The sequence below is a fragment of the Ascaphus truei genome, chromosome 17 (assembly GCF_040206685.1).
Source record: "Ascaphus truei isolate aAscTru1 chromosome 17, aAscTru1.hap1, whole genome shotgun sequence".
Taxonomy (NCBI): Eukaryota; Metazoa; Chordata; class Amphibia; order Anura; family Ascaphidae; genus Ascaphus; species Ascaphus truei.
In genome coordinates this window covers 38,009,469-38,034,955 of record NC_134499.1, presented here as the reverse complement: position 1 = coordinate 38,034,955, position 25,487 = coordinate 38,009,469, and the positions used below count along the sequence as shown (strand labels likewise).

The 25,487-nt window shown below is 41.9% G+C and overlaps 1 protein-coding gene across 19 annotated transcripts in view; it reads right to left on the bottom strand.

Moving 5' to 3' along the window:
• Nucleotides 1–25,487, bottom strand: part of ERC2 (ELKS/RAB6-interacting/CAST family member 2) — a 608,533-nt gene that overhangs the window by 160,649 nt on the left and 422,397 nt on the right. For all 19 annotated transcript variants that reach the window (XM_075574861.1, XM_075574848.1, XM_075574849.1 and 16 more), the window contains one exon: nt 12,513–12,578. In XM_075574861.1, the coding sequence (XP_075430976.1) occupies nt 12,552–12,578 (27 nt within the window). In that variant the 3' untranslated portion in view covers nt 12,513–12,551. The remainder of the gene's footprint in view (nt 1–12,512; nt 12,579–25,487) is intronic.

Here is a 25,487-nt window from a genome sequence, read left to right as displayed (position 1 = left end):
AACACACAGGCGACAGCCATGGGAACGGTGAAAGGGACGAGATTCACCGCTGAAACCTGGTAACATTAGTTCATTCTTTGTTTTACAGCAAAAGAAACATAAACGCATTTCAGTTTACAGCACCCTCAAGATTGGACTTTTATCCCTATGGTTTTTATTTAAATATTTTGTATATATGAAATGTGGAAGTGATTCTTATTGTATATTTACATTTGGGATTGTACCTACCACATAGGTTTTTGAGCACCCTTAGCTGAGGATTGTTTCTATACAAGCATTAGAGGATTTAATAATAAATGTATCCATATCACTATGTATTTATTTATTAATTTATCACCATAAGAGATAATGGGGAAAGGCGGGGGGGGGGGAGGGGGTGTGCGCCATCGCTTAAAACAAACAATAGTTACAGTAGCTTCTCAAACCTGGGAAAGAAAACACCCTTCACCATGACAGTTAATCTGTGGTTTATGAATCTTCTGGAACAGGACTGGTCAACTCCAGTCCTCAAGGGCCAGAAACAGGTAAGGTTTTAAGGATATCCTGCTTCAGTACAGGTGGCTCAGCCGCTGATTTGAGGACTGGAGTTGGTCGCTCCACTTTAGAAGGTTAACTTTACTTTCTGAATTCCCTGTTTTGTTTACAGTTACAGAGAACCTAGCACACCCCAGCCAGATAACGCCTCCCCATCTCTTGACCAGGGAGGCGCGAGTTTCCCCCCCCTCTCCCTTTAAGCTATTTACCTGTAATAAACGAATGATGAGGGGACACAGTTTTGGAGGTATAAAGGCCGCGGCTATGTTTATTAACAATGACAACCGGAGATAGCTACTGTCCCAGTCCGCGCCGGAAGTGCTCGGTGCTAGGTAACGCAATGGGGGGGCGGCCGGAAATCTGCTGCGAGCCAGGAACAAGTGACCCATCCTTGTTCCTGGCCGCAGGTTTATCCCCCTTAGGCCCCTCCCCTGGCCGCTCCTGCGGCCAACCCGGTTTGGGGAGGCCGCACCCCCCGGTCACTGGCTGTGCCACCCAATTGGGCTGGCCCCCTTTATTACAGTGGTGCTGTAAAGAGATTGGTGTGATGATCCTCCCAAAGTGTTACATTCATTGTCTCTTCTTTCCCCACTTTTCAATCAAGTAAAATTGTGAAGTTAGGAAGCAATATAATGTGTTCAGGAAATATTACACATTGTTTTTGCAGGGGATCTTTAATTTATATTCCCAATTGCACAGTCCTTACAGCGAAATCACTGAATTTGGAATCACTCTAAACCAGGCCTGCACAACATACGGCCCGCGGGCTGCATGCAGCCCGTCTGGCCTCTCTGTGCGGCCCGCGATGACTCTGGCCGGGCGCCAGTTAATAAAATAAATTTAAAAAAAAAAAAAGTTTAAAAAAATGGCGGCGATTCATCCCTCCTCCCTCTCCCTCTCCCTCCCAGCCCCCTCCCTCCCCCTCCCTCCCCCTCCCTCTCCGCCCCCGGGAGGATGCGCTGAGCTGATCTAAGAGAGAGGGGTGTGTGTGTGTGTGTGTGTGTGTGTGTGTGTGTGTGTGTGTGTGTGTGTGTGTGTGTGTGTGTGTGTGTGTGTGTGTGTGTGTGTGTGTGTGTGTGTGTGTGTGTGTGTGTGTGTGTGTGTGTGTGTGTGTGTGTGTGAGAGAAAAACGGGCTGGTGGGGGGGTGGGTGTGGAAAACAGGCATGTGAAAAACGGGCTGGTGGGGGGGGGGGTGGTTGTATAAAACGGGCTGGTGGGGGGGTGGGCTGCTGACATGTGAGGGGGGGGTGGGCTGCTGACATGTGAGGGGGGGTGGGCTGCTGACATGTGAGGGGGGGTGCTGACATGTGAGGGGGCTGCTGACATGTGAGGGGCAGGGGGGGAAGTGATGTGAGGTGCAGAGGGGGGGGGGGAGAGAGTGATGTGAGGTGCAGGGGGGGAGAGAGTGATGTGAGGTGCAGGGGGGGAGATACTGATGTGAGTTGCAGAGTGGGGGAGAGAGTGATGTGAGTTGCAGGGGGAGGGTGAGAGTGATATGAGTTGCAGGGGGAGGGTGTGATGTGAGTTGCACGGTAGGGAGAGAGTGTCATATTGAGGGGAGGGGGAAAGAGTGTCATATTGAGGGGAGGGGGAAAGAGTATCATATTGAGGGGAGGGGGAAAGAGTGTCATATTGAGGGGAGGGGAGAGTGTCATATTGAGGGGAGGGGGAGTGTCATATTGAGGGGAGGGGGAGAGTGTCATATTGAGGGGAGGGAGAGAGTGTCATATTGAGGGGAGGGGGAGAGTCATATTGAGGGGAGGGGGAGAGTGTGTCATATTGAGGGGAGGGGGAGAGTGTCATATTGAGGGGAGGGGGAGAGAGTGTCATTAAGGGGAGGGGGAGAGAGTGTCATATTGAGTGAAGAGAGACATGGGGGGGATGCTGACTTGTGGGGGGGGGATGCTGACATGGAATGGGCTTGGGGGATGTGGAGGGGGGTATTGTGTGTTTGATGTGGAGGGGGGTATTGTGTGTTTGATGTGGAGAGGGGTATTGTGTGGGTGAGGGGGAGAGATGGGGGTATGAGAGATAGATGGGGAGTATCGTAAATATTGATAGTGAGGGGTTCTGGGGGAGATATGAGGATGATGATGATGATGATGAGAGGTGTTGGAGGAGAGATGATGATGATGATTTAACCCGTGTGGCTTTCTTTGGAGCAGTTCGGCCCTTCTCACTTTACGAGTTGGGCAGGCCTGCTCTAAACAAACGTAGCAAACCACGAAGGATTAACACTACGTCTAGTACAGGGGGGACTATTTCCCTTATGTACTCCCACTTGTACTATGTGATGTTTTTTTGGGGGATAATTACACTTGTACTGTATATTATTTTTTGCACCCCTCTCCTCGTGTTGGGGAGTATTATTGTTATATTTGTGTGCTTTCCCAAATTAGAATCAGCATTTAGGTTAAAAAAAAAGTAGCTTAAATATTTCTTATATTTTTAAACATGTATCTGTTGGTCCTGCATTCTTAAGTTTAATACTATTTATGCCAGTGTTTATCAACAGGGTTCAAAATTGTACCATATACAGAAGAATTTACAATGAAACTGATCTATGACGCGCTATTAGAGAGGAATGGGGATCCTTACAATGCATCTGTTCTCAGACGCGCTATTAGAGAGGGTTGCGGTTCTGCAGAATTGTACAATATAATTATAGGGTTCCTTAACAAAAAAAGGTTAAAAACACTGATTCATGCACGTTTTCTTTAGAAAATTAGAAGACACTTTATGAAGAAATCATAAAAATAAGAGAAAATGTAATGACCCCATTTATTTCATGGGGATAAGTGTAATTTGTACATCCATTGGTAGGTGAAATAATCCAGTTCATTCTACTGCAGATGTCTTCAAAATCTGGATGCAGAAGTCCAATTGATGTTTTCTTTATGGGTGTTAAGCACATACTTTGTTTTGTCCAATGACATTTAAACTGGAATATGCTCCTGTGTTAATTGCCTGTGGGGTGGGCAGTTTGAGAGCGCCTACCCTTTGATCAAAGGGATGTGCTGGCTTTGCTTTACACCCTGTCTGTCTCTCCCGCAAGTTTTGCCCCATAGCTGGAGGATACATTTCCGGAGTTTCCTTTATTCCGGGTATTCTGTTACTTATTGCATACCAGCACCCAAGGCAGCTAGATTAAAACCAACCACATCCTGGGACACCCTCATGACAGTTTTAAAAAGAAAACAATATTTAAAATAAATGAGCATGGTCCAAATTGGGCATTTATTGGCAGAATTTTCCATAACACATAGGGAAGGGGTTCTCAACTTCAGTTCTCAAGAGCTCCCAACAGGTCAGGGTTTCAGGATATATCTCTGCTTCAGCACAGGTGGCTCAGTCGTGCTTGAGCTGGGATATCATGAAAACCTGACCTGTTGGGGTGTCTTGAGGACTGGGGTTGAGAACCTGAGACATAGGGTAAACTGCTAAAGAGCGAAGGATATATTTTTTTTTTTTAGGGAAACATTTGTACGATGAATAGTTTTTCTTAGCACTTTTAATAAGTATCTGTTATATTTATATAGAAATAGGATGCTTGATTAGGAATGTATGATATTAGCTGTGAATAGAAGATATGGAATGGGTTACTACAGTACCCGGCTCTGGAATATTACTCCATAAAATGCCTCCAAGGGCTGATAACATTATTTTTAGGATGGTCTCAAACTAAAATGCGACAGAAAACTGAGATTTCTTACAATCGCTTCAGTGAGAAAGTTGTTACAAAAGATGCATAGTACATCCAGATTTTATTTAACCCGGTAAAACAAGAGCATAGCTCCTGCAAGGGGATTGTTGCAACCCTTTCTGTCATTTTCTCGTCTACATTTAAAATAAAATCTTCCTGTTGTGATAATGTTGGGAGTTTAAGGGAACGCTAATTGCTCCCAGATGGGCCATCAAATGAAGGAAAGAGAGAAATTGGACTGGCCAGAGGTGAAAAAGCAGTGAAAGAGGAAGTAGAGGAGGAAGGCAATTTGGCAAAAAAGAAAAAAGTAGTTAGGTAAGGCTGTTTCTACCCAACATTCAGCGATTTCCATTTGTCCTCGTATACACTACATCAGGGGTACGCTAACTTTTGGTGCTGCGCCCCCTGCCTGCTCCCCCACAGTGATCGCACGCCCCCTTACCTTTGTGCCGGCGTCAAATGACTCAGCGGGGTAATGTGATATCACGCCACGTGACCCCGCGACCATGGCGACGCAAACCCGGCTGAATCAAGGTAAGTGAGTTATAGAGTTACAGTAATTTAAATGCCTTGGAAAGAGCGCAGGGCCTCTGTAACCACCGATCCCCCCCAAATGTTTGAATCATTTGTAGGCCTTAACTGATTTACTCAGAAATTAATACCCAAAAGGTATTTTGCAAGAAAGAAACTGGAACCGCTAACTAGAGGTGTGTGAACTTCGCGATCACGGTTTTCGGTTCGGCGAAAAAAATCTCTTCAATTGAAGTAAGTTTGTTTAATGCTAAAAGTCAATGGGCATTGCATGTTTGATTCATTTTTACTACTTTTGCTTTCAAAATTCAATCTAACTAAAAAAAAAAGTCATCGTGTTGAAATAGCGAATTTTGAACAATTTGGGTCGTTTTTGGTAAAACTTTTGCAGACAGAAGTTAGATTTTCGCAGGTTTTTCTAACTTTTTGGAAAGTATGATCCAAACAGCGGCAAATTGAATCCCTTCAGGATCACACATCTCTACCGCTAACCTCACCTGCCCGTCCTATTCTACCGCTAACCTCACCTGCCCGTCCTATTCTACCGCTAACCTCACCTGCCCGTCCTATTCTACCGCTAACCTCACCTGCCCGTCCTATTCTACCGCTAACCTCACCTGCCCGTCCTATTCTACCGCTAACCTCACCTGCCCGTCCTATTTTACCGCTAACCTCACCTGCCCGTCCTATTCTACCGCTAACCTCACCTGCCCGTCCTATTCTACCGCTAACCTCACCTGCCCGTCCTATTCTACCGCTAACCTCACCTGGCCGTCCTATTCTACCGCTAACCTCACCTTCCCGTCCTATTCTACCGCTAACCTCACCTGCCCGTCCTATTCTACCAGTAACCTCACCTGCCCGTCCTATTCTACCGCTAACCTCACCTTCCCGTCCTATTCTACCGCTAACCTCACCTGCCCGTCCTATTCTACCGCTAACCTCACCTGCCCGTCCTATTCTACCGCTAACCTCAGCTGCCCGTCCTATTCTACCGCTAACCTCACCTGCCCGTCCTATTCTACCGCTAACCTCACCTGCCCGTCCTATTCTACCGCTAACCTCACCTGCCCGTCCTATTCTACCGCTAACCTCACCTGCCCGTCCTATTCTACCGCTAACCTCACCTGCCCGTCCTATTCTACCGCTAACCTCACCTGCCCGTCCTATTCTACCGCTAACCTCACCTGCCCGTCCTATTCTACCGCTAACCTCACCTGCCCGTCCTATTCTACCGCTAACCTCACCTGCCCGTCCTATTCTACCGCTAACCTCACCTGCCCGTCCTATTCTACCGCTAACCTCACCTGCCCGTCCTATTCTACCGCTAACCTCACCTGCCCGTCCTATTCTCATTAATAATGAAACACGTGCTATTCACAAGCCCCTCCGTCACGGCTGGAGGAATCTGAGTTGACATTGCCATTCTTTGATGTTCCTAGGCAGGAAGTGGGACGCCCATTTATTTCCTCCCCTCCAGGTACCATTGAATCCCAAACCATTCTGTATTATATTGTGCGCCATCTAGTGCAGGGGTGGCCAACTCCAGTCCTCAAGAGCAACCAACAGGTCAGGTTTTCAGGATATCCCTGCCTCAGCACAGGTGGCTCAATCAGTTCCAACGTCAGCACAGGTGGTGCAGTCTTTGACTGAGCCACCTATGCTGAAGTAGGGATATCCTGAAAACCTGACCTGTTGGTAGCTGTTGAGAACTGGAGTTGGCCGCCCCTAGTCTAGTGGCTACACATTGGTAGAATGTTTACATACTTATTTCTGAAACCTTTTATCCCTCCGATTTTTAAATGTTATTTTCTTGAATCCTTTTATCAGGTGGTCCGTTGAGTCAGAATGTATGTTTATAAGAAACACTTTTATTGGGTACAATCTAAATGAGAAAGAACATCAAGGTTTAGAAGATCTGATTAACAACACTAATTTGGTTATTAAACAAGTGGCTGGGGGCGAGCTAGTGCAGGACAAAGAACATTACATCTATGCAGCTGAGACTTTTAGGGGATCCCCAAATGTATAGGACTCTGGACAAGAACCCTACTTCTGTTTTTGAATTGGAACTTACACAGATTCTTATTACACCTTTATGAGGACCAAATTATTACTAGAAAACAAACAGTTTGGGGATTTTAACCATCCCAAAATCCTGATCTATTGCCATTTGCCAAAGATTTATAAGCCTCTTGATAATCCTCCTTTGTGGGCGTTTAATTTCTGGCATCGGATGTCACAGACAATCTTTAACAATGTGTCGATTTATTTCTGGCAGAGACGCGCTATTTGTAAAATCCAATTTAATGGACACGTTACACTCTTGAAGCTTGGGAACCAGACTGGTTATCTTGTGAGTTTATATCACTATCCTGCATCCAACCGAATTTGGGTGTAGAAGCCATACATTTTTTGGGGGGGGGCAAGGGGTCAATCTTCAAATATACCATTGAAACAACAGGAATTAATATGAACATTTATTGTCCTGTATAAGCTGGGAATGAAGAATGAAGACAGCTAAGGCATATTTGGCCCCTAACATGCTCTGTGAATCCAACCTTTAAATGAAATCTAAACATGAAATGTCTGTGAAGTGACTGTATCACCCCGTTCATTTAATGTAAGCATGTATTTTATAACTCGCTTATAGACGCTTAGCACACCAAAAATATAGCAAAAACTAGACTATTTATTTACACATAGTGAATAACACCCCCAAAATCCAACATTTCCATGCTTAGCGCCTTCAACATGAAGGCGATGTTGCACTGACACGTTGCTGTTCTGAGCCTCGATAAGTCATATTTGTTGTGTGACCTAGTTTTTTTAAATTAAGACTCACTAAGAATTTGTCCAAAATGGCTACATTTCTAAAAAAAAAAATTGCCAAATTTCACAAAAAAGGCAACATTTTGCCTTTTCTGTCAAATGTTTTAAAAAGGGCAACATTTTGTTCCCCTTCACTAACCCCCCCCCCCCTGCAAAATGTACACGTTCCTGCAAATTTCACCCCATAAAATGCCACCAGACGTGAGAAGTGTTCATGTTTCAGTGTACAGCCGCAATTTACAGATCCAGGACAACAGTACTATACATACTGTACTGTATATAACAGTACTATACATACTGTATATAAACATAGTTCCATCTCCAATACTAAGCGCATTAATATTCGCATGTCATACAATCCAAAACCGATCTCCTTCGTATACTTTTGTAAACTATCCGACCTCTATGTCCTTCTATTCTGTTCCTAGGTACCTGCCACAAGGAAAATGGGAGGCCCAGACAGCCCGGGAACTAACAACATTTTGGAAATGGATCGGGGGGGGGGGAGGGAGGGGAGGGGGAGGGCTGCTCTAAATTGTAATCTGTGATACTTTATTGAAATCAAAGCAGTTTGGGGGATTTTGTACAAGTTTTTGTATTTGTTTTTGTCTACAGTCATTTATGTGTATCTCTCTATCTGCAAACTAGGACTGTCCTGGTTAGTCCAGGACGTTTGGCTGTTTTAGTAACAATGTAATACTAACGATAAGCAGTCTCAGTATTAAGAATGTCAAATGGTAACTAGTGCACCAATGACCATTCATGTGGGGCCGATGATTTGGGGCGGGCTTGCTCCTGTTTTCTGGACTGACATTGTTTTGACTTTGATTACCATGACAAAGAGCTTCATTTACATTCCTAGAAGGTGCTACTCCAAGGTCAATTGTATCAATTTGTCACAATTTATTCCACTTGGTTAAATCATGTTTGGTTAAGCTTGCAGTTGCCATTTTTTCTATAGTCATTGTGTGCTCGCTGCCTCTTGGCAATCAGATGTACGCAGATTAGTCAATATTACAAAGGCATTAGTAAAATTACAAACTCGGGCCCCCAATCTTCCCCGTTAATCTTTAACCCTTCTCTTGGAAGGGTCTAAAGATACTTCATCAGTCCCAAAAGCATCTCTCCAACAACAAGGAACACGGATACATACATACAGTAATATATATATATATTTTGTATATATATATATTACAAATAAAGACAAGTAAAACAAGTGAAACGTTCCCTTTAAGGATGATGAATGTGCTTTAGGAAGCTAATTACATATTGTTTGTCACTGGCTGCTTTGTGAGCTAAGTGGCATTGTCCACTTTTAAAAACATGTTCAATATAATTTGGTTCTGGAGGGAAACAAGAACAATATAAGTAGAGATTTTTATGTCAATGGGTTTTATGACTATAGAGGTCGGTTTATTATGAACATAAGGACAAGTCAGACAGCACAGAACCCAAGTGCTTTGGACACAAAGCAAGAATCCAAAATAAAAACAGTAAGCGTATTTAGCAAATATTTGAGAAAATGTGTGGTGTTTCTCTAAACAAAGTCTCCCTGCCGTTTAATGATCAGGGTTATAAAAGTCATTTAGGCCATTTATTTTGAATGCATTAATTTATTACTTTGTTTTTGTTGTATTTCTGAAAAAAACATTTGTGGCCTCCTATTCAGTTATGTTTGGCATAAGGTGCATTTAGAATGGCTGTCTTGGGAAATCTGTGGGGAAATCAGGATCCAAAATGAGTTGATATGTTTAAAATACTGAAATAAACAAGAAATACACAAAAAAAAGCTACCCCTGAAGGCAGGGGTGCTCAACTCCAGTCCTCAAGATCCCCCAACAGGTCAGGTTTTAAGGATATCCCAGCTTCAGCACAAGTGGATCAATTAATCCCTGCTTCAGCACAGGTGGCGCAGTCAAAGACTGAGGCACCTGTGCTGACGCTGGGATAAAACCTGACCTGTTGAGGGATCTTCAGGACAGGAGTTGAGAACCGCTGCCTTAAGGAAATAGTTCTGGAGGGGAAAAAAATGCAAACATACATCAATTATCAGTACTCTCCGATGAGAGCAAAAACATCTAACATTCAACTGTGAATGAGGCTGTTTGTAACAGAAAGCCATTAAAGTACAATTCATGGCAGATAGATCTCCTGAGAAGAGTTTGCCGATATTCTATTACAAACATGAAAGCACAGAGAGGCTTTGAAATAATGTCTTTGTATATATTGCTCCGTTTGGCAAACACTGCACAATCGGGATGCTGTTTTTATTTAGGTTATAGAGCAATTGTAATGTGTTAATCAAAGCCTAAAACCTTTCTCACTGACTGCCCCACGCCCCAGGAACGCCCTTCCCCTCAATATCCGACTAGCACCCTCTCTCTCCACCTTTAAGCCCCACCTTACAACACACCTCTATAACGAAGAATATGAGTAGCTCCGTGGCGGATACTATACACCCCATACATTGACCCTGGCAGACACACTTACCAGAACACCCTTCTACTGTTTATGCACGTTCTCTTAGCACCTAGATTGTAAGCTCTTCGGGGCAGGGACTACTTTTCCTAATGTTACTTTTAGTCTGAAGCGCTTATCCCCACGATGTGTTATATTATTATATCCCGTGTATTAAGCACTAAATAAATAAAGAGACATGCGTACAAGGGCGCTGTTATTATTGAGCGTCGGCGTCATAAATATTTTTGGCACTCAAAAAAAACCCCGCTATTATCAAAGAAACATTAGTAAGTTTTCAAGAACACAAACTTAGACTGTTAAATGTTTTTGAAAACATGCCTTTTCCACAGCAATTTTACACTAGGGATGTTGACTCTCAAATATTGTTTCAATCACTTACAAGTCTCCTCATTGATATTGTTATATACTGTATATTGTGGTTATGCTCGTTGGATATCGTGGCAGGTGAGTGAAGTGGTTCTGCATGGGAAATCTCTAGATATGATACTGTGCTCTATGGACAATTTGGTCTCACCCACTATTTCCAATTTCCATGTGCTTAAAACAGCAGTTCGAACTGATCCCCATATTTTTTACTTACTTTAAGAGATCTCTTCTTGTCTTTTCCAATGTTGTTTTTTTGTTTTTAAAAGCTTAGTTCAGGAGATATACGCGGTATTTATATAATAGGTGTCAGGTTAAAATGAAGCTCTCCCTAGAGCCCAGTGCAGTGTGAAAGTTCCTGCGGTAACCTCAGAAGCCAGGGATTAAGGAAAACATTATTTTTAACACTAGAAAAATATTTTACAAAGACACAGAACATGGTCAGGGGGGCAAAATACTATCAATATATGAGATTATCTCCTCAGAAGGAGCAGCTCAGTGTAAACAACGACACAGAGTGTGAATCAGAGGAGCCTGGTTCAATTCCCGGTGTCGGCTCCTTGTGACCTTGGGCAAGTCACTTTACCTCCCTGTGCCTCAGGCACCAAAAAGTATATTGTAAGCTCTCCTGGGCAGGACGTGTGCCTGTAACAATCCTATGGGCTGCGTACTGCGCGCTATACTGTAATAGTGACGCGCTCAGAGTCCCATTGGGAGAAAAGCTCTATATGAAATACACTGATGTTAATCTAATCCAGGCTTTGGGGGGGAAAGAGGTTGTTTTTGTGCCACTTTTATTACAAAAACTACAAATATGTCAGTGTGGTCCCATCTTCTGATGACGTTGCAGCTTCCTATAGGCTTCCAAAGCGAGCCTGACCCTGCAGGACCCTTACAATGCTTTGAAACCAGGGGGTCCATGGACCACCTCCTTGGGACCCCCAGGTTCAGGTAAGTAAATAGTTGTGTGGCCTGCTGCTTTTAAGACATGCCTAACGCAGGAAGACAGGGATCCTGCAAACTGAGAGTGAAAACGTCGCTGAGTGACAGTGAGTAAAAGATCACAGACGAGCAAATGCAGTACTATTATATAAGGCACTGGTTGGCAACAGGTGGCCATGGGGCATCATAGAGCCCGAGGGCCTACACCTGCCGCCCCAGCAGTGCGCTCTCCCCTCCAGTGCAGCGGGAGCAGAGATGTTTCCATATCTAGATCTATATAGCCTTTCGAGGGCTCGGGGGTAGCACATGCGGCCCTTGAAGCATATTATGTTGCCTACCACTGTATAAGAAAGTGTAAAAAAGAGTAGTTAAGGTTTGTTTGGTATTTCAAGGTGTCTGATAAAAAATAATTAAAAAAAACACAGCAAAGAAATCTGCAAATGTGGTACATATTAAAACAGTGTTGGATACATATGATTTGTTTTATTTCTAAGAAATACCACAATATATACCAGCTTTATGGGATCATGCCTAATTAGGAGAACATCCTGCCAAGATTTCAAGGTTGCATTACAAATTATAAACGTCTTTGAAATTCCCAGCGTTAGTCAATCGACATTTTTGGTTTCAAAACAGAAAAACAGTGGACAATTTCACAAATATTTATTATTTTATTTTTTGGTAGAAGTGGGACATCACTTTTAATTAATAGCTGCCAAGGAATAGCCACTGTATATTTAAAAATAAACAGGAATAAAATAGAGGAGGACACAAAGACAGGCAGCCTGTGGAAAATATAATACATGAGAAACCTAAAGAACTTAAGCAATCTTGAAAGTTATCATTTAAAAACACTCAACTATGTTTAGCCTTTAGTCGGCTGTCTTATACATCTACAGTATATTCATGCTATTTTCAATAGATTTTGTCCACTTCACATACTATAACTGTCACAAAGTTTGTATTTGATTGAAAAAAAGATGTATTGCTTTTACACACTATGCATATTCATTTAAAACTATTAGTCAGCTGTGTAATTTAACTCCACTGGTATATGTGATAAAAGATAAGGGCACTATGTAAAATTTGATTGCGTGAGATATTTAGGTGTAATGGTTGTCTTACCCCTCAAAATAAAACTGGAACTTTGGTTTGCAGGAGCTGTTATGCCCAGATCCCCTCTTCATCATCCTGAACGCCATCCATGTGAGGATCCAGAGGTATTGCATAGAAATGTAAAGAAGAAAGCATGCATTACAAACAAACAAAACCATCGCACTACAATTACCAGTAACTAAACATGGCATTCTCTCTACACAACCAACACAAACAGAAAAGGGTTTTTTTTTCACCAAGATTGATGGTGTTTTGAAACTCTGTAGTGTTGGGTTCACAGATGTTTATTTGACAAAAATGGGAAGCTTACATGCAACATAAAAAAAAACACCTGCTGAACAACCAAATAAAGCCCCGCAAGTGGGAATATAAACTCCCAGTTCCTTTCCTCTCAGTGCTGCATGGCATGCAGGGAAAACATACTGTCGGAGAAGGCGTAGCCTTGGAAAAATGGACACAGAAGTGTCTTAAGAGGAGTAGCTTTGTAATAATGGACCACGTGACAGGTTATCAACCTCAAATGTGTTGTCCAAAGTAGGGCCAAATGAAATGAATGCCAGCAATATTTTTAATGAATTAATATCTGGTTTGGAGGAGATCACATTAATAGTAACTGTGCTTAACCTGCAACCAGAATGTGCCCTGCCGTGATCCCAAGAGTCTGCCAAAGGATCACCTCTTATGGGTAATGCAGAATGTGGCGCCTGACACGAAATATCCCGCGATAACGCAGACTATCTCCGAGTTTCCATAACATTCAGTGGCAGTGCTGGTGCAGAATATCATATCCCACCATGAGAGACCCCAAGGAAGAATGAAACCTTTTACATTTAATACAGTAGTTTAAAAACAGGGAAAGTTATGCCTTTAAAAAATACAGGCAAGTGTAAGTATTTTGATATAGTTGTGCTGCCCTTATCACCGTTATCACTTCCTTATCAAATCTCCTTTCCTAGTTTGTCCTTTAACAAAGGGATACAGCACTCTTGAAGAAAAGACCTGTGAGGCTTTAAAAGCGCTGTGTACACTAGAATTTAATGCATGAAGAACTCACTTGTTGATACCCGGAAAGATATCCCAACCTCCAACTAATCTTTATTAATTCAGAAACTTAACATTCATAATTAATTTGTATTTTTATTTAATTAAAGGAGCAATCCAATCAGGCAAGTTGTTATTTTTTAATTTTTAACACAGTATTGAAGCAGGGGGTCTCTGGACCTGAACCACTTTAATTTCAGTTCCAGGGACTTCCTGCTTCCCAAGATACTGACTTCCGTAGGGGGTGCCGGTATCTCTGCAAAGTTTAAAGGCCCCTGCCATGTGGGCCAATAGGAAGCTTCACCGGATAACGTAACGGCTTCCTATTGGCCCGCAGTGCACGGAAGCTTTGAAATTCGGCCATTACATGAACCCTGCTTGCTGAGCGGAGCGGCTACCGGCACCCCCTACGGAAGTCTGTATCTCTGGAAGCAGGGGGTGCCCGGAGCTGCAATTAATGGGGTTCAGCTTCAGAAACCCCTTACTTCAATCTTAGTTTAAAAATGTAAATAATTAGCACAAAAAAACCCCCCGCTCACTAGGATTGCTGCTTTAAAATGATATAATTATCCCACTAAGCTATATATTAAAAGGAGAGCAGCTTCACTGGCACTGCGCTAAATCTAAGCACTAAATAAGATGCGTAGCCATGAATTATGATTGAAATAGACAGGAGTTTTAGTCTCACTACATTTACTGCCAGTACCACTACTGTTACTCTTCAATTCCAGGCATAAAACACAGCTCCCTGATGTCAATGATTATTAAAAACCAGATGTTAAGAAAGATGTCCTGCCTGCGCTTTACTTTAAGTAAAGAAATCTGACAGTCAAGCAGAAACATGGCGATTATTTTACAATGCTGCATTGTGGGTAAATTCCAGCAAAGTTCAAAACGCTGGATGTTCCCAAGCACCATACTTCCCAAAATGAGAAAATGAAGCAAACTATGACAACATGGTATAACCATAACACTCTTGCATTTCCCATTGTGCCACCACAAGTCGCTTTATGGTTGTGAAGTGAATGTTCTAAAGATAACGCCCGAGAGAGCATGGATGTCTTCATCCATTTCCACCAAATATCTCATTTTTCAATAGCAGTGTTTAATAACAGTGCTCGAAGCATATTATTAGCACTGCGTGTAACATACAACATCAAAGTGTTCCAAATCATGTAACTATTTTAAAGAGATTTTGTCTGGATTCCACGGCCAGTGTTAAAAAAAGAAAATATATTCCCTTTTGCAAGGCATCTAATTATGAACTAATCTGTTTTACTTTGCGTTCTCTGTCATACAGACTGCTTCACTGATCTGTTTAAGTTGAATATTGAAGATGAGAATGTGTTAGGTCTTTGATGCACTTTCCCATATGTTCACGAGATGTTAAGGACTATCGTGATTTATATTTTTTGTAAGTTACTCTTTTTTTATGTTGAGAAACAACACGTTGGGAAGAATTAAATGTGCACTATGCCAGAATATTTTTTTATTAATCAGTAGACCACCAGGGATTCTGGCTTTCGATTATTTCTTTCTTTGTGAAATCCCTGTTTATTTATTTATTTTTTTCTAGTATTTTCCTTTTATTAAAAAAATTTTTCAGTGTTAACTATTGAAAAAAAAATGTAAGACATGTTGGAATTTGGCGTTTATTGGTGCACTTTTTTCGTTTGCATACCCTTGTCTCCGATCTGTGGCTGGGCTGCTACAAGTTGTGAAACTCCATAGGAAATGCTTCGCTTCTATTTTTTTTAATTGGGTTTAACTAGAAGTGCAATATGATTAGTTGGTGGGTTTTTTTACAGTATTTTTTTCGGGTAAAACCTAAAATCGTAATCCCTAAATATATTATATTTTGATCCCTTGATCCCAACCTTGTTTTTTCTTTGACAATATTGTGTAATAACTGATATAATATTGTGTAATGAATGATCAGTGATATGATTATTTATACGCATACATTGTTAAAATATTAAGCAAACAATATGCACTGTAATAATGTTCAAAATCAAAGTATGTATAGAACCAAATTCCGTAAACTTTTGTGTAAGTCGCAAGTATTTGATAAAGTAATGTTTTTTTTCCAGGCATTACTAGTTTGTAAGTGTATTGGCAGCGCCGTTCATAAAGAAAGTATGTATTCATAGCACAAAACACTTTCACATCAAGTTTAGAAATAGTTCCCCAAAGCCACAGGGAACCAGCTGAAAATATTGGACCACTTTCATGTATATATTATTGCTTTTAACAACATCTCAATCCTGGAACTTTTTGAGAGCTAATCCCGCTTTTGCTAGACTAATTCCTGTGGCCTATTCCACAGTGGGTGTCTTCTGGAAGGGAGAAGCAAGTTCAAAAGGTTAAAATAAATGTAACACATCTTTATTGCACACAAGTTATCCCACATGTGAGACCTTTAAATGAAAAAAACATTCCCTGATCAAGAGTGTTAGGAATCCTGCTCTAATTCTTCTCTTCCAATCTCTGCTTTGCATTTTATTTTGGAATATTTTGGCTCTTTTTCTCCTGCCCTCCCTACTTGTTCAATATTTACTAAGCTCACTACAATGACACACACCTAGTGTAAAGGCCAAGTAAGTTTAAAAAAAAAAAAAAAGGAAAAATAAAGAAAAGAACAATAAAGAAATCAAACCAAAGGGTAACAAAAAAAAAAAAAAACTGTATCAGAAACATATGTTTGCACAGAATAAAATTGTGCTGCGATATTTCCATATTTCAAAATCCTGGCCAAAGAGATGGTCAATCTATGGAAATTCCAGTCATACATCTGAGATATTCTAAACCCTAGAACTGTTTCTAAGGTATGTTACCAATTCATTTTTTCATAGGCGGCAGTGCCTTCGCTGTAGGTATTGGGACCTTCCTCGTGTTCTATGAAATGATACTGTGTCATTGCATAGCTGAAGAACTCTCATGCTGTCCCCTAACAGCTATCAAAAGCTACAAGAAATCTACATGTAGCGCTTAAATGTCATCTGTGGACGGGGTCAGGGGGGCTCAACTTCAGTCATCAAGAACCCCCAACAGGTCAGGTGTTAAGGATTGTGCTCCCATGCTAAAGCTAGGATATCCTTAAAACCTGACCTGTTGGGGGGTCTTGAGGACTGGAGTTGAGCCCCCCTGACCCAGTCCACAGACGACATTTCGGCGCTACATGTAGATTTCGATAGCTGGGGTTGAGCATCACTGGGCTGCATGGCACGGTCCTCCGCTGGTTCAAATATTTTCTTACTGACCAGTCCCAGTTGAAAAATTCTGGCCATGTGCAGAATCTTGTTGTTGTCCTACTATGGCTTCACATTTAAACATCATGTCAGCAATGATCAAATCCTCATATGTTACCTTGAGCAACATAGCCACGATGAAGCACTTTATTTACTCAGAGGATCTCTCCCTACCCTGATTCATGCCTTTGTGTCCTAACGCATGGACAACTTCAATTCACTTTACCTGGGACTTCCGTAAACCTGATACAGAGCCGCCTGCAGCTGGTGAAGGATGCTGTGTCCTGGTTGTTAACTAAGAGACCCAGTCATGTGACATGCCACCTGTCCTTCCTTCTCTATATTGGATGCCTGTAAGATGGCAGATCTGCTTCAAGATTGTATTGTTGACATTTAAAGCCATTTATAATCAGGGTCCCAGCGATATGAAAGAGCGCCTGGTTCCCCACACTCCTACTTGCTCACTTCCATCCACTGGTGAAGGAATATCACTTCCATCCACTGGTGAAGGAATATCACTTCCATCCACTGGTGAAGGAATATCACTTCCATCCACTGGTGAAGGAATATCACTTCCATCCACTGGTGAAGGAATATCACTTCCATCCACTGGTGAAGGAATATCACTTCCATCCACTGGTGAAGGAATATCACTTCCATCCACTGGTGAAGGAATATCACTTCCATCCACTGGTGAAGGAATACCAACAGTTTCCACAATCTCCTTGACTTCCCTTGGGACCCAAGCCTTAAACCCTTCTGCTCATCCTCTTATGAGCTCCAAGGGGTCCAGTTTATGTCAATGTTGAAAACAAGGCAAAAAAAACCAGGCAAAAAAACCTTACCTGTTTACCAACGCATTTCATTAATGAACTACAACCTGCCCAGCATTTAATACTTCTTTTTACATTCTGTATTCTGTTCATCCTACATTATTATCTTGTCTTTGGTTTCTTTTAAAGCCCTATATAAATAAAGTTAACATGACTATAACTACTGTACATCACGTGCAACAGAGTTGCATTATTTATTTATTTATTTTTAAATCTTCATAGGCTTTGCAGTTATTTAATCTGTAAATATGCATTTTATTTGAGCTAATGTATATAAAAGTAGCAATATGCACTGATCTACTGAGGAAATGTTTTTGTTTTTTTGATACTCTGGTTCCACTTACTATGTGCCACTTCCATGATACATTGTATAAACATGTTCAGCCATACAATCATTAAAAGGTGTTTTTTGTATTAGCAGCCATGCATTTTTCCAACATTCTTCTTCACATCCATGTCATCTTTTTCTATATTATCTGACAGCTGTTCTAGATTTGAACGGCCTTTGTAAAGCCCAAACATACATTGTTCTCTTGCTTCAAGCTCCTAGTTGTTTCCTCACAAACAGATTTGATCCAGTTGGATTGATGTTTTGCCCTAAAGCCTCATTGGATGCTCGTGCGGAGGGTTATTTATCGAAATATTTAGATAAGTCCCCTTTATGACAGGCTTCAAAGTCTGTCAACGAATACCATTGAGATGAATACATCTATGGTTGATGTATTCTCTTGTGTACACATACAGTATACTATCTACTATTTCCAATCTTAAGGGATTATTGTCAAGATGACTTTTTTAGTTTTGTGATACCTCTTTGTGACGTGCGCTGGAACCCTAGGTTATATTAAATGTTCCTCTCCTAGCCTCTCCCACTTACAGCGTGCAGCCTACTCCCTATCAGTGTTTGTTAGCCCCGCTCTCCGTCCCATCGTCACAGATTGACTAAAAGTCCATTTATTCTCTCTCTGAGATCCTTAATGCCCTTGCATGTACTTGGGAAGATATATTTAGGGCTATATTTAGTAAGGGGTGCTAAATGTCAATAACTCAGTACTGTTTGTAAGAAAGTCCAGTAAGTAAGGTGATTTATAACTTAGCTCCGCTAAGTAAATAACCATACGTTTTATGTCTGGACATCTGCTACCCTGTATCATTGTATAGTGTGCTAAAATGTCATTCAATGTAGGCTGTGATACCTTTTTCCGTACACTTGGAAAATAAACCTATTAGGTTTCAAAAGCTCTGGACACTATCATTTCATCTATGAAGAACTCTTAATATTGGTCCGCTAAAAGGTATGACAACCTACATCGAATCTGTTTTTCTAAAGGACCAATACAGGTACTCGGGCTTTGAACTACTACACTAACATGTGTAAATAAAATCCAGTGTCGTGTACATCTTGTTTTTTTCTGATAATGATATTCAGCAGGAGTGGCCAACTCCAGTCCTCAAGGGCTACCAACAGGTCAGGTTTTCATGATATACCTGATTGAGCCACCTGTGCTGAAGCAGGGATATCGTGAAAATGTGGCCCTTGAGGAGTGGAGTTGGCCACTCCTGCACTATCTCATGGATGCAAGTCTTTTAAAAAAAAATGTGTATTTTGTATTCCAAATCTGAGCTCATGAATTAGTTGTTGGCGAGATATATACGCACACAAGTAACAAACCTTCCCAATTGAGGCTTTTCCGCAGAGAATCCTGCAGATGTTATATTTTCACTACTGCCCAAACTGGCTTGGAATATAACTTCTCAATACATTTTAAAAACTGAGCTCTTTTTATTGTACGTGATCAGGCAAGAATGGGATTAACCACTTCCTCATAAATGAATCCTAAAGTATTTTTTTTTTTTTTTAAATTCAAAATAAATATTTCTTTATCTTGGCATGCTGTTAAGGAAGCAAAGATAATAAATATACCTACCAGTGTATACCGCAATTACAAATTAAGGGAAATAAATTATACTTTTGTTCTAAATATTTATATAACAGAATGCTGTTTAAAAGGTAAATTCTTGCATTCGTTACAGTAACAACTGACAAAGACATATCTGACATTTTTTCAGTGTAGAAAATGATCCACATTTCTTTCCTTTGCTGGCTCCTTGTGCTGACAGGAAAGGATTATCTGAACTTACGATTGCAATAGAAATGACATACAAAAGCCTTTTTTAACCATTCTAATTTAATTTTCTTCCTGCTGGCACATGAACCATGATATCTGTTCATGCTGTAAATGTTACTAAACTTCCACTGCTTACCCCATTTCAACAAAGGGATAACCTGCAATGCACTGAAGTCATTTCCCAATTTGCATCTGCAATGTTCTAGCAGCAAGCCTATCAGAAAAGGCGTTAACATTTGCCACTACTATATTGCTCTTTTGTAACTGCAGTGTATATGAAAATCATGGAGAGTAGATGCCAGTATTTTGTGACTCTGGGCAAGTTGCATTTCTGAAGGACTCCTCACCTACACTCCACAGGTAGGGCACTGAAGGATTTCTCACCTACACTCCACAGGTAGGGCACTGAGGATTTCTCACCTACACTCCACAGGTAGGGCACTGAAGGATTTCTCACCTACACTCCACAGGTAGGGCACTGAAGGACTCCTCACCTACACTCCACAGGTAGGGCACTGAAGGACTCCTCACCTACACTTCACAGGTAGGGCACTGAAGGACTCCTCACCTACACTCCACAGGTAGGGTACTGAAGGATTTCTCACCTCCACTCCACAGGTAGGGCACTGAAGGATTTCTCACCTACACTCCACAGGTACACTGGCGACACACTTTATTCGAGCTCGGCTAGTCCCACGAATTCGGGTATACCCGGGTGTATTGAGGTTTGTGACTGTTTTCTGCCCGGGTGCATTGAGTTATTTTCCAGGCAGGGATTGAAGCATTTTATTCCCGCTGGCTGCAATACTGCACAGTATATATATATATATATACTGCATTACAATTCATGAATTTATGCCATCTGCTAGACACGCGAAGCATTGCAGCCTATTAAATCCTAATCATTATCATTTAACAGATCAGCCGCCCATCAGCCAGGCATGAACCCAGGCTGGGAAGGCAAATGCAACGGGGCTTGTCAGAGGTGAGGAGCGGCGCATTCCAGGTATCTGCCAGGTACATACTGGGTATTTGCTCGAATAAAGTGTGTCGCAGCAGTAGGGCACTGAAGGACTCCTCACCTACTCCACAGGTAGGGTACTGAAGGACTCCTCACCTACTCTCCACAGGTAGGGTACTGAAGGATTTCTCACCTACACTCCACAGGTAGGGTACTGAAGGATTTCTCACCTACACTCCACAGGTAGGGTACTGAAGGACTCCTCACCTACACTCCACAGGTAGGGTACTGAAGGACTCCTCACCTACTCTCCACAGGTAGGGCACTGAAGGACTCCTCACCTACTCTCCACAGGTAGGGTACTGAAGGACTCATCACCTACTCTCCACAGGTAGGGCACTGAAGGACTCCTCACCTACTCTCCACAGGTAGGGCTTGGTTGGGAGGCAGCATGGCTGCAGAACTGGCAGAACACTACTCCAGCTGCTAAAATAAGTGTCAGACCTGTGTTCTGGTGTGTTCTTCCTCCACTCTAGCCCTAAGTATTAGCAGAGTTTGTCAGGCCGCCACTTCATTCTTTTGGATTCAGTTTGAGTTGGGTCACTGATTCTGCATTGTGAAGCTGCCAGTGTTCTCTACTTATGTCTGGTTAACACGTCAAAGTGTATTCACAAACCAAAGACACTCACTGATGAGAACTCTTCAAAGTCTACTCCCTGCAAAGGAAGAACTCGTGTGATTGTCATAAAGGTGCAAAACATTTCAATTCATATTACAAAAAAAAACAATCTTCCAATTGGAAAGGAAGAATTACAGAATGCTGACCGGAATAAATGTCCCTCTTATTTATTCCCCAGGTAATGGTGTCTAAACAAAAAGTAGCAGACATGTTAAACTAGGTGTTGACAGTTTTGTGGTTTTAGCTTTTTGAATACGCGTCTGAGAACTCTACTAAAAACACTAATCCATTTAAACACAGATGAGGAAATCACCCCTCCAATGTGTGTGTTGAAAGCAATGTGGGTACTGCTGGCACTACCACTATAATGGGTTTCAGCTCCTACTGGCTATAACACACATATTCTAATCTGTTCCCGAAGAAGATAACCTTGAATAAAAAAAAAATAAGTTGATATTTGCCCAAAGTCATTAAAATTATTAAAATAATATGCTTCCATAAATCGCTCTATGAAAACCTCTCTGCCACACAACTCCTTATTGTGAAACCGCTCCATGTGAGCAGTTTAAATGACGGAAGCTTGACATTTTTGGCATGGCAAAATCTTTCTGAAATTCTTTTTTGATAGCAGGAGAGGGAAATCTGATGAGTTAAGCTGCATGGGGTTTTATTTATTTCTTTTTCAGTGGAAGACTGTACCTGACAGGGCTCAAAAGAGCTTCCTTTCATGTGCCTGCATGTATGCATTAAATTAATGTCTTAACTAGGGTTAAGTAAATCTAGAAATAACCTTCCCATCAGCAGGAAAAAAGTATAGCATATGAGCTGTGTTATGTATTATATTTATTCTCTGATCTTTTCTTATTGTCTGTGGCTAGTGAAAGTTTAATAAAGATTTATCTTCTAGTCTGAGCATGTGTTAGTTTGCATGTATTGCAAACAATTCTATATACGTTCTAACACTGGCAAAGTAATCCGTGAGAAAATGCTTTCAAGTTCAGCTTCTTTGGTAATATTATACAAGTCCAGCATGTACACCCTATGTTATAGTATACACTGAATGATTCCTCAAATCCTTACCTTACCACAATGATTGATAAGATACTGCAAGTAACTGATAGGATGCCCAAATCCTGCACCCTGTTCAGTGCTGTTAAATACCTTTACTGCCGGCGGGGACTGGGATACATCACAAAAAGGCTAAAAAGACAGATATGCAAAATACTTCAAAACTAATTAGGGGCTTAGAAAATAAGTCCACATGAGGAACCTTTACAGAAGATGGGATTGTACTCATTTGAAACATTTTTATTTATTTTTTAAACAGAAGAAAAGATCATATGATTGTGATTATGGCTCACAAATGGAGCACATCAAGAATTAAATGAAAGATTGTTGGTAAAGAACTCAAACAAGGATATAAAGCAAAACTGGTAAAGATCACAAATAGATCACAGGAAAGGTCCTTTTTAACTGGGAGTAATCAGACTATGGAATTTCCTTCTACAGAGTGACGTCGAAATCAGTAAATTAATGTAATATGAAATTGAATAGGATCCTCAAAGAGCTGAAAATATTAATTTAATATGTGGGTTATCTGATAGTTCTTCAAATTTTTTACAGTTCTTTGGTTACAACAAATAAAAACATTGCAACCTTATTTTAAAAGAGCTGGCAGCTGTTTTTTTTTACCCCCTTTTTAATATACAGCATAGGAACCGCGGGGTCCGCGGAGCTGAGCCCCGTTATTTTAAGCTTTGGGACCCACTGGTCCCTGAGATACTGGTGAAGTTACCGGTCGGTGTGCCTGCTCCTCCAGGGGAAAGAAAATGGCCATTTAAATCTTGCGGGTCCCGTGAGCCAATAGGATGATGCTGCGGCTTCCTATTGGACAGCCATTTAAATCCAAGGAGAAATAAGGAAGTAAAGTCGGTAACTTCACCGGTAAGTATCCCGGGAAGCCAGGGAGTCCCAGAAGGTGAAAATAATGTGGTATGACTTCCAACCGACCTGTCAAAGACATGTTAGTGTAGTCACAAGTGATAATATATATACAGCTGAACCCTGTTATAACGCGGTGCTCGGGCCACAGAATGAGACCGCGTTATAACTGGGATCGCGATTTTAAAAAAAAATGGCCGCCGCAATCAGGGGTTCCGTGTCTACCGGAGGGGGAGAGCTGGGATAACTCTCCCATCTCTCCCTGAACCCGTCATTGCAACGGCAACCCCCCACGCAGCACTTACCCGGCATCTGCAGCAGCTGATCTGTGTGCTGTGCAGAGAAGCTGTGAGTCTGCGAGAGGGGAGGGAGGGGAGGGGAGGGGGGGCAGGGGGAGGATCTCACAGAGTCAGGAGAAGCCGGGCAGGAACCAGCTCCCTTCTCTCATCCCCCCCAGCGGGAGCCACCCTCTCACCGCGTTATAAGCGGATCCACGTTATAGCGGATCACGCTATAACGAGTTTGAGCTTTATATATATATATATATATATATATATATATATATATATATATATATATATATATATATATATAGATATATCCCGCCACGAGTTCATCTATTCAACTCGTCGAAGACATATTCAGCTATGGAGAATGAGCAGCTCAGTGAGTATAGACACCAGCACTGTAAACAACACCGGGTTTGACGAAGCGGAACCTGGTTCAATTCCTGGTGTCAGCTTTTTGTGACCTTGGGCAAGTCAGTGTGCCTCGGGCACTGAAAACATAGATTGTAAGCTCATCTGGGAAGATACTAAGGGCCTCATGCAGTAAGCGGCGGAAAGGCACTTCTCGCCACTTTTCCTCCTAAAAAGCCTATCCGTATTCAGAAAGGGGCCAGAAAGTGGCGAGATTCAAAAAAAACCGCCAGTTTTGGTGGCGGTTTTTTTTCCGCCGGTGGCGGGGCGAGAAGGCACTTTCCGCCTAAAAATCCAACTTTTTCAGCCACCCTGTATTCTAGTAGAGGCGAGTAGCTAAGCGGAGCTATTCGCCTCTCTACAATACCGTTTCGCTGGCGGATCAGCCACGCAAGAAAAAGATGGCAAGTTGCTGCTCAGAGGCAGCGGATGAGCGGCGGATCGGCACTTAGAAAAAATTCAGGCCTTTTTCCTGGCTGGGATTGATGCCGGGGGTCTCCGGAGCTGATACCATTAATATCAGCACCGGAGCCCCCCGGCATGCATCCGAGGCAGGAAAAATGCATTTAAAGCCCACTTCATTACCTTAGCGGTTAACCGCTAAGGTAATGAAGGGGTTAAACAGCCGTGCCAGCTTTATTGTGGGTAGCGGGGGTGGGTGAAGGGGGTATTTGGCCCTTGGTGTTTGTTTAGGGCTTGCGGGGGGGTTGCGGGTGCACTTAACCCCTTCACGACCGTAGCGGTTAATACCGCTACGGTCATGAAGGGGTTAAGGCCTCCCGCTACCCACCCGCAAGCCCTAAACAAACACCATTGGGGCTAATACCCCCTTCACCCACCCCCACTACCCACAATAATAAAAAATACACACACCAGCCCCACACTAACTAAATAAATATATAATATATAATATTAAAAAACCGCTATGGTGATTAAGGGGTTAGGGGACATTACATTGGATGTTTTAATTCTTGTGTCTGTTTTGCAGAAGCGGATGGTGCATGGGCATGATGAAGATGAGGATGACCTTCATCGTGGCAGCCGCACATGGGTGAGTGCTATATGTATTTAATGTCTTTATTGTTGTGTATGTATTTTAAATGGACAACTGCACTATTATCCATTTGTGGATAATAGTCATTGTGCCCATTACTATATTGTATGTTAGGGGGGTATAGGTGTTGTTGGGGTCATATATATATATGGATATACAAATGGATAATAGTGCAGTTGTCCATTTAAAATACATACACAACAATAAAGACATTAAATACATATAGCACTCACCCATGTGCGGCTGCCACGATGAAGGTCATCCTCATCTTCATCATGCCCATGCACCATCCGCTTCTGCAAAACAGACACAAGAATTAAAACATCCAATGTAATGTCCCCATACCCCTTAATCACCATAACGGTTATTAACCGCTACAGTCATTAAGGGGTTAACCCAC